The 13547-nt window shown below is 35.9% G+C and overlaps 1 protein-coding gene across 1 annotated transcript; it reads left to right on the forward strand.

Moving 5' to 3' along the window:
• Window positions 1-573: 573 nt before the first annotated feature.
• LOC131036645 (vacuolar protein-sorting-associated protein 37 homolog 2) lies at window positions 574-8923 on the forward strand. The gene is made up of 7 exons (XM_057968581.2): window positions 574-988; window positions 5788-6048; window positions 7410-7497; window positions 7715-7754; window positions 7943-7989; window positions 8201-8321; window positions 8443-8923. The coding sequence occupies exons 1-7, from the start codon at window positions 972-974 to the stop codon at window positions 8607-8609; spliced, it is 741 nt and encodes a 246-aa protein (XP_057824564.2). The 5' UTR covers window positions 574-971; the 3' UTR covers window positions 8610-8923.
• The last annotated feature ends 4624 nt before the right edge of the window (window positions 8924-13547 follow it).

Below are 13547 nucleotides of genomic sequence, written 5' to 3' on the forward strand. Positions count from 1 at the left end.
AATCTCCCAAGCCTACATGTGTCCTCTTTTCAAAACACTTATTTAATTAATTAAATATATTTTATTTCCTAATTTTCAATGTTAAATTTCTAAAATTTTCATAGAATAATTAAAAAACATTGTTTAAGATAAATTTGAATTAAAATATTAACTTTAAAGCAAAAATAATCCTAAACAATATTTTTAAATTAAATGCTAAAAACTAAGAAATAAATCAATATTAATTAATTGAATAAAAGTTTTTAAAAATGAAACACCCACTATTATCAATTTAGATACATCTATTTTCATTGAAAAAACATTTCATCTCTCCATATTTTTAGCCGTGGCTAAATTAGGTCCAAAAGATATTTGTAAAAAAAAATCAATAAAAAAAAATCAATAACATGAATTTTATAACCCCTTTTTAAACCCAGTTTACTTACCTCCATATAAATGATTTTTGGGTGACCATTCAGCCTAATGTAAATGCTCGATTTTTAAAAACTCTCTCAGTTTAATCAGATAACTTTTTTCATTTTTTATAATTTTTATTTTTATCATTTCATCTTTGTTTCACGGAAACATCCCGAGTATCCAAAAAGGAAGTGAAGAAAATGCGAGAGAATAAAAAATGTTAAAAAAAAAGTAAAACAAAGGACGCGCAGCAAGGAGAGTAGGACGCGTTTGAAGAGAGGTATCATCTTATATTTCATTCACGCCTCTACACAAATTCAGATCGGCACAGTGCATCACGATTCCTTCTTGCTGAAGGAAAAATAGAAAGAGGGCAGGGAAGGGTTAACAACTCCTCAAGTCAACTCAAACCCTAATTCAACCTGTGCACTTCAATTCAATTCTCCATTGAAGGAAGCACATTAAAATATCATTGCTCTTGGGAATAACAGGAGCAAAATATTTGTTGATTATCATTGCCCTCGGCCGATCGAGATCGTCGGGTGCCTCTGCAATTTGTTTTCTCAAAAGGAGTCATGTTCAAGTCTTTCTGGTACGCTTCTTTTTATCTTGATAAATTATTATGTTTTGGTACTGGCTAGCAATGGTTTCTGCGCATTTAGGGTTTTAAATTAATGTCTTCTAAGTTTATGTAGGCATGGCTGAATTGTTTGAAGATATTGTGAACTAGGTTTTCGCTATGGGTGTGGTGGGATTTAAATCGGTCATGGGCTTATTTTTGTCGGAATTGTTTTGTGCAATTGAGCTCATGCGGTGAATTTAGCTTATTAGGGTAGATGCGATGTGATTCCTGCCTGTAGTGAAATGGGGCGACATCGGCTTTGGGGTCTGGGACTCTGCAAGTTTGATCCTTCTAGGACGTTTGTTTCAATGATTGGGTGCGACAGACGAGATTTTCTTTTTCTCTGCTTTGGCTTATATGGCCCTTGAACTTTCTGTTTGTTGTAGTATTTGAACATTGGTATTGGGAAACTTTTTTTTGAGGGGCTTCTGCTGGGCTATACATGTTTTTGATTAAGCAAAGTTCTCTAGCAGGGGTGAATTCCTATTTCTGGGTTATATCTTTTGTCACTTGGCCTCGTATGCTGTTCCCACCGTATGGGATGCGTTTCTGTTTTACTCAATTTCAGCGCTTTATTATGTCTCTTGGGCTACGAACTCAGGCCTTAGCTTTGAATGCCAATTTGTTAATATCACTTGAGCTAATCTTGTTTGACTTCCTGGTGATTATAGGAAAATGTAATAAAGCTGTGCCCATAGTGATAGAAACCTGACAAACATAGCCAACGTGGCTATGGATTGAAAATTTTAATATGTAGAGTGGGCAGCAATTCATTTCATTGATCCAGACCAGCCTCGATTAGTCAAAAATCTTGGATGTGGTAGAGGCAGCTAGGCATGCTTGGTTTTTTATAGAAATTTGAAATTGTAAATTGTAAATCATATCTGGTTTGATGGGGAGATTTAAATCGCAGTTGGTGTTGTTTTTATCTGGTATTAATGGATTGTTTGTAATAGCCTGTATGTTCAGTATATTAGAACTTAATAGCTTTGTAGACTTGATATGGCTTGCAGACCAAACTCTGCTTGCTAAAATTAAATTGCACGGTTAAGGTCACAAATCAGCAGGAAAGCAGGTACTTAGAAAAAGACTAGACAAAAATTCACAAGGGCCAATTTTAATTAGGGAAAATTCATATTGTGCATAACTAGACTAAAATATCCAACATAATTTTGATAACTTGAGCTTTTGCCAAGTCAACTATTGACTCCTTTGATTGCTGAGTGCGGCCACATAATTAGACAATAGAAACACAGTTGACAGGCTTACAGTGAGGCACTTTGGTCTGATGTTTATCTGATGCCCACTTGGGTAGCGAAATCTGTTTTACTTGGTCCACAAAGGTGAGACTACTGGGCTTTGGTAACTGTGGGGGGTGCTCTGATTTCTCTTTCAACTTAGGTGCAATTCCCGTTATGATTGTTGACTACCATGGGCTATTGTTGCTGGAAATTTTCTCTGCAGCCAAGCTTTAAGCTTGATTGCCTTAATCAGCATGGGCAATTGGTTTTTTGAGTATATCTTCATGTGATTTCTTATAAGTAGATTGTAAGTGTTGTACGTGTTTCAATACAATCAAATTGTTTGGATTAAACATGGAATAAGTACACAGCTAAATCTAATGGGACTGGATTGCTGAAAGCAGTTCAGTGGTGTGTAACATCGAGTGAATTTATCATAGGAGGACTTAGAAATGCTAGTATGTTGGAGTCTGAGTTAAGGAAAGCAAGTTCAGTGGACTTCGGGCTCAGATTTAGCAGTCTATGCAGATTTTCTGAGATTCCTCCAGGGCTTATGGAAGGAAATACACGTGCAAAATCATTAACACTGAATTTCCTCATTCTTTCTCCTCTGACAGGTCAATGCAGAGTAAATGAGGGGTTCCAGCTGGACAAAATTGACTTTTTACCATGAATGGAAATTTTGTGAATTATTTAAAGGAGGGCAAGTATTTTTACCTGTAGTTTTCAGGTTATGTTCCTTTTTGGATTCTTATATGTGAGCAAGGGTGGAGCATCATGCTTTGTTGATGTATTATTTTAAAATATTTTATTTTCAATTTTTTTGAGCCTTATTCTGAGTGTGGTTAAACTTGTCGATTTGGGTTTTTGAGTCTGCACTTAGTACTGAGCCTGTCTAGCTTGAAAAATGCCAACTTTAGAATATAGCAGAATTCTTATACAGACAGCTAAAATATTTCACCAAAATAGAATTGTTCAAGGAAATTCAAATATGCAGTTTTCCAACAACTGATGCTAGAGGTTTCAGATTTCAAATGCACAACTTAATCATAACCTTAATCAAATAGAGATATATCATAAGTCTTCAGAGTTACAAAGTTAGCATTCATGGTTCAAGAAAACACCATCAAACTTGTTACATGATTTCCAGTTTTAATTCCAGATGGATCATTTCCAGAAAAGGCTATATAGGTAACAGAGGGTCGGAAGCAGCTACCACATACAGTAACCTTGATGACTCCAGGTGCCTGATTATTGATATTCTTATTGATTTGTGCTTGCAGTCGCAAGCAATCCCGCAATAAGCGCACTTGTCAGTTTTCCCTCTTGAATGATGAGCTTGCTGAGTCTTTATGGTTCCTTGCCCTTAGGTTTGGTTCTTTTCTGAAATACCGGATCGCGTCCTCTTCCTGGCAATTTACGGTCTCCTCTACACAATGCGCCAGAGCTGGCCTTGCCTGTTGAAGACACAGCAATGCTGCAAACGCCTCCTTCGAACCTCTATGTTGTGGTCCTTCTATATTCGTTCTGGGTCTGCAAGTTCTCCTCTGCAATCAGGTTGCCCTCCTATGGCCATGGTCTGCTACTGCTTCACATACACCTAATGCTGATTAGATACAATAAGTGAAATCGGAAGGCTCAGATAAACATGACAATGTCAGGGGCTACGATGCAACCTGCTACACCCTGGATTGTCGTCCAGAGCTGTAATTGTGCACCAAGGCAAAGTTTATTCATCCAAGCATAAAGCTCCCCATGCAAGGCACGCCTTGTAAAGGTTTGTGTGCTGTAGTAAGAAGGAGCCGACCTTAGGTCGGTAAAAAAAAAATTAAATAAAACAATGTAGGAAATTAAAATTATAATTTTATTTATAATAAATTTCCATTTATTTATTCAACGCAAAATTAAAATAAGCAAAACTGATATTGGGTGTTGTGAAACACCACTTATGAGGCTGACTAGGCCCCTCAAAACGGGCTCATGACATAGCTATTTTCAGTAACACTATAGCTGGAACCTATTTCCAAGTTTTTTCATTGTTTGTTAAGGTGTAGGAACAAGTAGTGCTGAGGAAGTGTATGATTGTTTCTACTGTTCATTTTACTAAGGTGTGTTTAAGTCTTGTTAAAAAAAATTCCTAAAATTTTGATAGTTTCTTTACTGAAAATTACCCTTGTAGATTCTACATCTGGTTTAAAGGGTAGGCCACACACAAAGGGAGCTGTTAGGTAAAATCCTGTTTACATGAAAACTTATCATAAGTCTTCTCTATCTGGGATACACTAAGCATTACATTGTTCGTTGAAGCTCTTGCTTAAATCCAGAATCCAGATACTAGTTCTTTTATTAGGGGATTGTTGATCATATTCCCCATAGACAACGTTTTGTGGACGGGTTGGAAATGTCCCTGCGCTGTTCTAAATTTTCAGAAATTCAGAAAACATCTCTGGCATGTGAATTATATTTTAGGAAACACTTGGGCATGCCAGGGTATGTTAGTGGTCCCCTATAGTGCAAGGTTTTAATTTGGGCTTCGTTACAGTGGTGCTGGCCCTCTAGCCTGCTGGGGATACTGCTGCTTAATCACGACAGAATGCTGCCTGAGGGGTCATTGCCTCTTAGCCTCACTGGGGCAATTCCAGCAGACACTGCTTAGATCATCATATAGTTATTGATGACGATTACGCTTACCTCTTAACAATTGGGGAAGTTGGTGGTTGTGCATGGTGCCTTGTGACTTCAAGATTGTTAGAGTCTCAAGTATCGTTGAACACCAACCATATGTTGGGATGTTGATTCCAAAGATGCCTAATAGGTAGTTTAGAAGGAGGCATTGAGCAGTTGGTTGGAGTTCCATTTGATGAGGCAGTCCTTTATAGTGGCAGTGACTTAGACTCAGACTCTGATTTTGATGCAATGTTAGCAAATGCTGATTAGAGTAAGTGCCAGATTTTCTATATTTTTGGCATTTTGTAGTTGCAATTTGTAGTCGTTGGGCATTTTGTTGTAATTTTTATACAATGTATATGGAAATTGACAATGAAAGCGATTGAATTTTGTTAATTCATTTGTCAACACATGTAAAATCTCAATTGAACTCTAATGTAATGTATTAAGGTTCTTTGATGTATATGATGAATGTCTTGTCAATGTTATCATATGAATATTTGAAATTTCCTGTCAGTGAATTTTTTATATATTTTCTTACCAGCTGTCCTTAAAAAGAATGGCCTCCAAAAAAATCTGTCCTGAACATGTGTCCCTCTGTCCCTTGCTGTACCCATCCTGGAAATTTGGGGAGCATAGATATTGACACTACTGTTTAACTTGTAGTGAATATGTTCAAGCTCTACTACATGTTGTTTGTTCCTTTTCTTTATAGTTTTACAGTTGATTACTGTGGCATAAGTTGTTTCTATTGTCTTATAGCAATTTCTTTGGAGTGTTTTACTTTATGCATTAAACTTTGTTGATTATCATTTTGGATTTTAAGAAGCTATGAAATGGGTGATGGTGCTATTTTATCAGGGGAACGCAGCAGCAATCACCACAACAGCAGGCTCCAAATATTCCAACTCAGTCATGGTATCCACCTTCTGTGCTGAGTCCATCTACAAGCTCTTCTCGGCCTGCAACTCCCAATAATTTACTCTCAGCTGGGCAAAGTCCACGCTCTAGACCACCAACAGTTGGAAATAACAATGTGGATTCTCGTCCACAATCACCATCTTATTCTCAACCATCACCAGCTGCTGGCGCAAGTATAATTCCTCTTTTGAGAGACAAAAGGTGAGAGATCTAAAAAAAATGTAGACATATTCATGTAGATTAGTAGATGCTGCTATGTGTTTCTCCAAATATTTCAAATTTTCAATACATATCATTTTATTATTGTAAGTAGTAGAAGTAGGTGAGTTTGTTACAGCCATAAGATTGCTTATAAGGTGGTTATGTGCATGAATTTATTACAGGGTCCCATTTTATTGCTTTGCTTTTTTTAATCAGGCACTGCTCAGAAATTTTTACAGCATTTTTGGTGCCAGTGGTTACATGAAATATTTTGATGTTGCTTATTTTGTGTCAAAAATATGCTGTGGGGAGATATTTTGTAGATAAAATTTTGATGGAAAGTTGAAAGTAAAATATGAAAGGAAATGTTAAAAAGGAGGGAAGACAAAAAACATTGGATATTAAATCTGGAAGAAAATTTTAAAAAATGAGGACAGATATTTCACCCTCTTCATCCATAGCTGAAATGGTAGATCACAGTTTCTTCTCTTAGGGGAAGATTCTAAATGTTCACTATGCTATTTAAAAGTTAGTGGTATTAGTCACAGAGATAGCCTCTTACAATTTTGACACTAATGACACTAGAGTCTTGATAGTTTTTGAAGCAATGTCTCGTTTTATTGTGTTCTGGGAATGACCTGTTAATTGCTGCTATTTCAAAACTCCGTGGGACTTTCTGTGCCCTAAAAAATGTAGGACTAGTTCATTGCATGTGACCATGCTATTAGTCACAGTGGTATCCCAGTACAAATTTCACACTATTGACACAGGAGTCTTACTTGATAGTGTTTGAAGCAATGTCTATCTTATTGTGTTCTGTGAATGGCTTATCGATTGCCTTGCTTCAAAAAATATTTGATACCGTGCTTAGTTTTTGTAAATATAAATCTTGTCCTGCTGCACTGCTTAACTGGAAGTTTGGTTGTAAATATAAAAATAATTGACATAGCTCTTTTGGTATTTCTATTTTTTTAACCGATGCTGAAAAGCATATCCTTGTAAATTTGCGTCTTGTTGATTAATTGAATCATTATATTAAGAACTCCGAGGCAATGTTTAAGAGATCATAAAATTTTAGACTATGCTTTGCACTGTATTCCTATCTTGTGATGTTATATACATTGACACAAATTCGTCTGGTAAAGGCACAAGAGAGCAGCAAAATATAGAATTTAGTGATCAGTCTGTAATTTTATTGCCTATGCTTCATGGTGTTATAAGGGAATGTTTCTGCTTTCCTGAAGCTAGTTAGGTTAATTGTGCTACTACTGAAGTATGTTATGAGAGAGGTTCTGTTAGTTATAGCATCTTTTTGCTCTACTTTAAATTGACAGATCTATAATACTTGTTATATTTTTCAGTGTGGATGAACTGCGAAAGATTTTGTCAGATAAAAAAGCTTATAATGAAATTTTCCATTCGATTGATCAAGTCAAGGACCAGGATGCAGTAAGACTCTAATACCATGTTCTTTTAGAAACTCTGATTAGCAGATGAATTCTTCAATTATGCTTTGGAATGTTATTTTGAACATGATTTAGTCCCCTTACTCTTTTGCACTATCACTGTGGAGCAGCAAGTCATAAGAATCTAGATATTTAACATTTAATTTGTGGGACGTGTAAAAAGATACTAATATATTTTTTTTATTGGATCAATCTTCTAGCTGCATGATGAGCTTCAGAGGGAGACAACACAACTTGCAAGTAATCTTTTCTTATTTCTTTTGCTGTTTCAGTTTTGCATTTTAATTAGATAACACCAGAATGGTGAAGGCACATATGTGGAATAGATGGAGGGATTCAAATAATTGTGATTTTTTAATTGTTAGGCTAAAATATTTTAAACATTTAAAGCAAGACTAAAATTGTTTTCTGTTTGCTATATTTTCCAGGAAAAAACCTACACAAGGAGTCACAGATTGTGGAGCTGAGAAATCAGGTCAGTCATCAAATGCGATTGAAGTTGGCATCTTTATATACTAGTCAATGGTGGATTGTCATTTCCATTTAGTGCAGCCTCAAACAATATCTTGTTACAGCTTGCCATTATGGGCATGGAATATCATTTAATTCTTTCACAGCTCTGTTCCTCACTATTGTTTGTCCCGGGGCTCTGAGTTGATTTCTTTAGTTTATTTATTTGAATGCAGTGCACAATCATTAGAACAACAGAGCTAGCAGCTGTTCAGGAAAAGTTTCATGAGCTTGAAAAACGAGTTCAAGAATCTGTCAGTTTTTGTGCACCTGGAGTTCTTTTAGAAAGGCTTCGAGGCAAGTGAATGGACCCGTGTAAATTGTTTTATCTTTTAAAATAATAATTCTGTTGTTTTTAGATAGCAATTGATTTTATTGGCTGTGCATTGACCATGAAACTCCGTATTTGTTATTTCAGATGCTGCTACTGCAGCTGATGATGAATCAGAAAACTTACATCAACAGCTCCTGGCTGGAGAGATGGAACTATCTGATTTTATTCAAAAATACAAAAAACTCAGGGCATCTTATCACCGACGAACATTATTACATCTAGCAGCAAAGGCCTCCATATCTCCAGGCTGAAGTGGCAGCAAAATGTGTCTTCGTTGTAAACTGTTTTGATAGTTATTCTGTATGCAGAAATCATGATTTATTTTTTGTAAAAAGTCATTTTTAAATGAAAGTTGTGAGCTACGGGTTTGTCTAAAGGATTGGAGCACTTTAATAGGGGGAGCTAATGCCTGGTTGAGTAATTTTTTAACATTCCTCAAACTTTTTGGGCGATTGCTAGCTACGGGTTTGTCTTCCCCTGTCATGCAATATATAATTCTTTACACAATAAATTAGCTTGTATTTTTTGATGAGACACATTCAATCTTATAAATATTTCTGGTGTACGTACGCTGTGATAGTCATAGGGCAGAACTCGTGTTTTCAACCGTTTACATATTTATGGCATAACAAAAATTCTTTTGTGCTTGTCATTTTCTGCAAGTTGCTAAGGGAGCTCTTTAAAAAACCGACATTTGGAATACAAGTAGTGTGTTGTGTAAGTTCCACCGCATCTTCATAGAAGTAGCAATTAGCCTCAAGATCTTTAGAATATTTTCTTCTGATTGTTCTAACAGTCTAAAACAGGTCTTTCTCCTCGACTATTAGAAATTCATCAGAGTATAATTTTGATTTCAATTGCTTGATGCGTATGTCAGGCAACCATCCGGGACAGTGATTGGGGGATGTTGGAAAGGGCTCAAATAAATTGATTCCTTTTTAATAAATGTCACTGGTCTTTGCTATCTTCTTAAGCGCATGGAACATTTTGTAAGTTTAATTTTTGTGATTCACAAAATGATATTCATTGATGAAAAGAAAAAAGCGATGGTTCGAAGAAACATTGTCACAACTATTCCATTAGACTAAATAATCATCGACTGTGATACGCAAAACCAGAAAAAGCACCCTCAAAAACATATTCCAGGCTACTGTTGGTGTTGCAGAAAAAACATTACATCACATCAGACAAGAAATTTTATATCAATTGCAGCAGATATTATCAAGGAATCACAAGAAATTTAATATCAACTGCAGAATATCAAGAAGGAATTCAATCTATAGCAAAGAAGCATATGCAATAATAAGTGTGGCTTAGAAAGCTTAATAGAAGCTGTGTATTCTTAATAGATCGATTTCTTTAATTTAATACCTATTACATATATATCACGCCTTCATTATTGTCTCTTTAGCATTGATAATAAGGGTGAATGATATGTGGGATTTAAGAAATTTAGTAATTGTATTGTTAAAGATAATTAAATATATTTTTTAAGCATATTATATTTTAGAAATATATGCGATAGAAAGTTAATTGAGACTCACTTTCTCATTTACATTTACACAATTGAAATATTTTTACATTATTAAATCTTTACAATAATTCCTAATTGCAAGCTTGCTTCTTTTAATTGATTGAATTCTAACCATGCAATTAAATATTAATATTCTTGTGTGATTTGATGTGGTTGTGGTGTCGAGGACATTAGTTCCGTAGGTTTAGATCTCAACTAAGTGGTTAGACACCTAGATAGTTAGTGGCATAAATAGGCAACCGAAATAATTTTCACTTGAACTACTTTTGCAATTGTTATGCGCACCTTGTGTGCATTGATCTTCCATCGTGGTACAAGTGATGGTATCATTTTCATTTTCATACTTGTGTTGCACCATAGTAAGGTGCTAATGTAAATTGTTGTGTCGTAATAGTTAATGACATATGTTGTGAGCATTATGCCTTAAAGTTGTGGGGAAAAATAATTATCTAAGTTTTCACGTCGTTTATTTTTTGGCCATGACAATAGAGAAGATTTTAGTGCAACATTAGACTTATTCATCCATATTAGCATTAGAGTTATGTGCCCTAATCCCTGACATTTACTTTCCTAATTTAGCTTTTCAATTTAGATGCTTTATCATTACTTTCCTAATTTAGCATTTCAATTGAGATGCTTTATAATTACTTTCCTAATTTAGCATTTCAATTTAAATGCTTTATCATCGTCAAATGTGATTGATTTAATCTTAGATTAATTTGTGTCTAATTATATGTATTTATTTAATTTACTCAAATTAAATTGAAGAGATTGTTTTCCTTTACAATGTTTATGTTCTTACGGGGGTTTTAAATGTTCTTGAGTTGTGGCTAGGGTATGTACTTAAATGTTTCCCCTCAAGATTTAGATCCTTAACATTTCTAGGATGACATATTTGCACATCCATATTTGCACAACCATTAATGTTTTATGAGTTTGCAACATTACTTGGCATTTAACTCTGCCTTTTTTAACTTGCCATGCTTTAAGTAAGGCTAGGCTTGACTAAGTTGTAAGGGAGTAGTTATTACATTTTTATGTAATAGGGTTGTATTTCTTAGTACAACTCTCTTTTCTTATATTAAATTGTATTAGTGACACCCTCTACATGTGTAGGATATTAAGAGGTTAGATCCATACATGAAGGCCAAAACCTCCCTTAGGAGGATCAAGGTTGCCCTTAAAGACTCAGTTTAAGTGTCTACACAATTATTATAGTCGACATATATTGTACGATGTGTGTGAGATTATGCTTGAAACAACCAAGATCAAAGAGAACAATAGATAGCACAATGACAAGAGAGATCAAATATGACAAGAATAAACTATATTCTTATCAAGATGCAAAAGAGATCAACTGGATCATCAATAATCACATACCATGTAGATGAGCCTGCTTATAAAGGCACGACTAAGAGACAAGAGCACACAATGACGACATGTGGCTCAAGGAGATGCAAGGGTAGGAAGGAGAAATAGTAAAATATTTTACATGAGGTGGATCACCCCACCGAAGGTGAGATGTAACAACAAGATAAGACCACAAAAGGTGGAATTTCTCTTACATACACACTACCAATGTATGCACATCTCCCTAAATATCTCATATGCAAACTACAATGTTATGCATGTACTTAAGTAAACTTAAATAAAGGTAATTATATCCAAGATGAATAAATAATTACACCAACACCCCCCCTTAAGTGCAACTTAGGGGAATGCACTCAAGTCTACAATGCAACTAAGTAATGCAAGGTGGGTCCTGACTACAAGGCCATGTTAGGTACCCATGTACAAATGCAAATGCTATCTCCCATAAAGCAGGGAAAGAGAGGAAAACCTAATGGGAAAAAACCCTCCCCCAAAAGAGAGATCAAAACTATACAAAGAACTCTCAAAAAAGCATGTGAAGGATAAAACCCCATGTGAGGAAAAAGTCCCCCCATATGAGAGAAGAAGAAGAAGAAGAGGAAGAGAGACTAAGTAACCCCCCCTCAATGTAGAATCTGCACCAATGGTAGAAGCTCAAAACTGAATGAAGAAACTGCTCCAAGAACGTCAAACAATGTTCCTCCCCTTGGGAAGAAACAAAACCAAAGGTGTATTCATGAAGTCTCCCTAATCATGAAAGGAAGATGTAGGGAAAAAAATCATGATGAATAGAGTCTCTGAAAACTGCTCAAGTGTCCCCATGTCGATGCTGAAAGTGACCCCCAAAGATGGTGAACTGCTGAAAAAAGCACTCCAAGATCTAGTGGAGAAGAATGTAGAACATGATCCAAAGAATCGCATGTCTCCTTTAAGGATAAAGAGATCTCCTCCAACTGTTGTACATAAGAATCCACAATATGTCAACCTCGAAAGAATGATCATGTAGAGAATGAACAAGAGGGTTAGAGTGCTCCCTCGCAACAATCGAAGAAGGATCATCTTCATCAAAGAGAAGATGAATATCATCAATGACCTCCCAAATCTGCAATGTAGGAATCCACAAACAAACCTACAATGTTTGTCAAGTAATCATCTCAAGAAACTGAAGCTGGAAGACAAGATATATCTTGCTGAATAAATGACAAGAAGGCAAAACTATCGCATCATCTGCATCATCAGGTGCAATAGGTGATGTGATATCAAGAGGAGGAGATGAAATGCAAGGCTCAAGAACAGGGTCACATGCGAGAATCCCCAATCTCAAGTACCTAAAGTTCTCCTCAAAATTTGAATCATCACAAGAAGTGTGATAATCATATGTAAAATCATCCTCATCAATAGGAACAAAATCTGAAAGGGAATATAATTGAGATGCATGATCTGCCACCCCAGTCACAATGATAGCTCTACTCTCCAAGTCTCTAATGAAAATTGACTCAGGTGTGAACTCCACAGTTTTCTTTGCTGCCCCATGTGTGATTTGATAGATGGAAAGAAGATTGTTTGTCAAATGGGGTACACACAACACATCATTGAAGGAGTTATCCCCAATGACAATAGATCCTTTTCCAATCACATCCATGTATGCATAATTGCCCATCAAAATCTGCAGCATGGTGCAAGGCTCAAATGTAGAAAACATAGACTGCGAAGATGCCATATGATGAGAATCCCTTGAATCTAGAAGCCATCTCCCTGAATCATGATTTGTAGTAGCACAAAGAGCTTGTCCTTTTCTTGTCCCAAAAGAGTGAGTCTTCCCACTTGTGGCTGCCATAAATGCTTGTCCTTTCCCTTGTGATTGTGAGGAAGTGGAAGGTGGTGAATCCTCCTTCTTGTAGGCATTAGGCAAATCAATGTTGTTCTTTTTGAGGATATGTAGGAGCTCATCAATCTTATTAGAATGGCAACGACGCTCCTCATGACCAAACTTTTTACAAGACACAAGTAGGTCTCTCCTTCTTTGGTGAATTGTCCTTCTTGGAAGAGGATGAATCCCCTTGTTGTGGAGAAGGTGGTGCTTTTTCCTTAGGCTTTGATTGCAATTTCTTCTTGTTTGAGTTGTCCTTTCCTTCATTTCCTTTGTTCCCTTGAGTTGCCACATATGCTTGACACTTAGAAGTCTTAAGAATGCCCATGCTTTATGCTTGAGACTTAGAAGTCTTAAGAATGCCCATGCTTATCAACTTAGTTTTTTCCATCATCAACATGTTAGTCAAAGCAT

Source organism: Cryptomeria japonica, chromosome 1, assembly GCF_030272615.1.
Source record: "Cryptomeria japonica chromosome 1, Sugi_1.0, whole genome shotgun sequence".
In the NCBI taxonomy this organism is placed as follows: domain Eukaryota; kingdom Viridiplantae; phylum Streptophyta; class Pinopsida; order Cupressales; family Cupressaceae; genus Cryptomeria; species Cryptomeria japonica.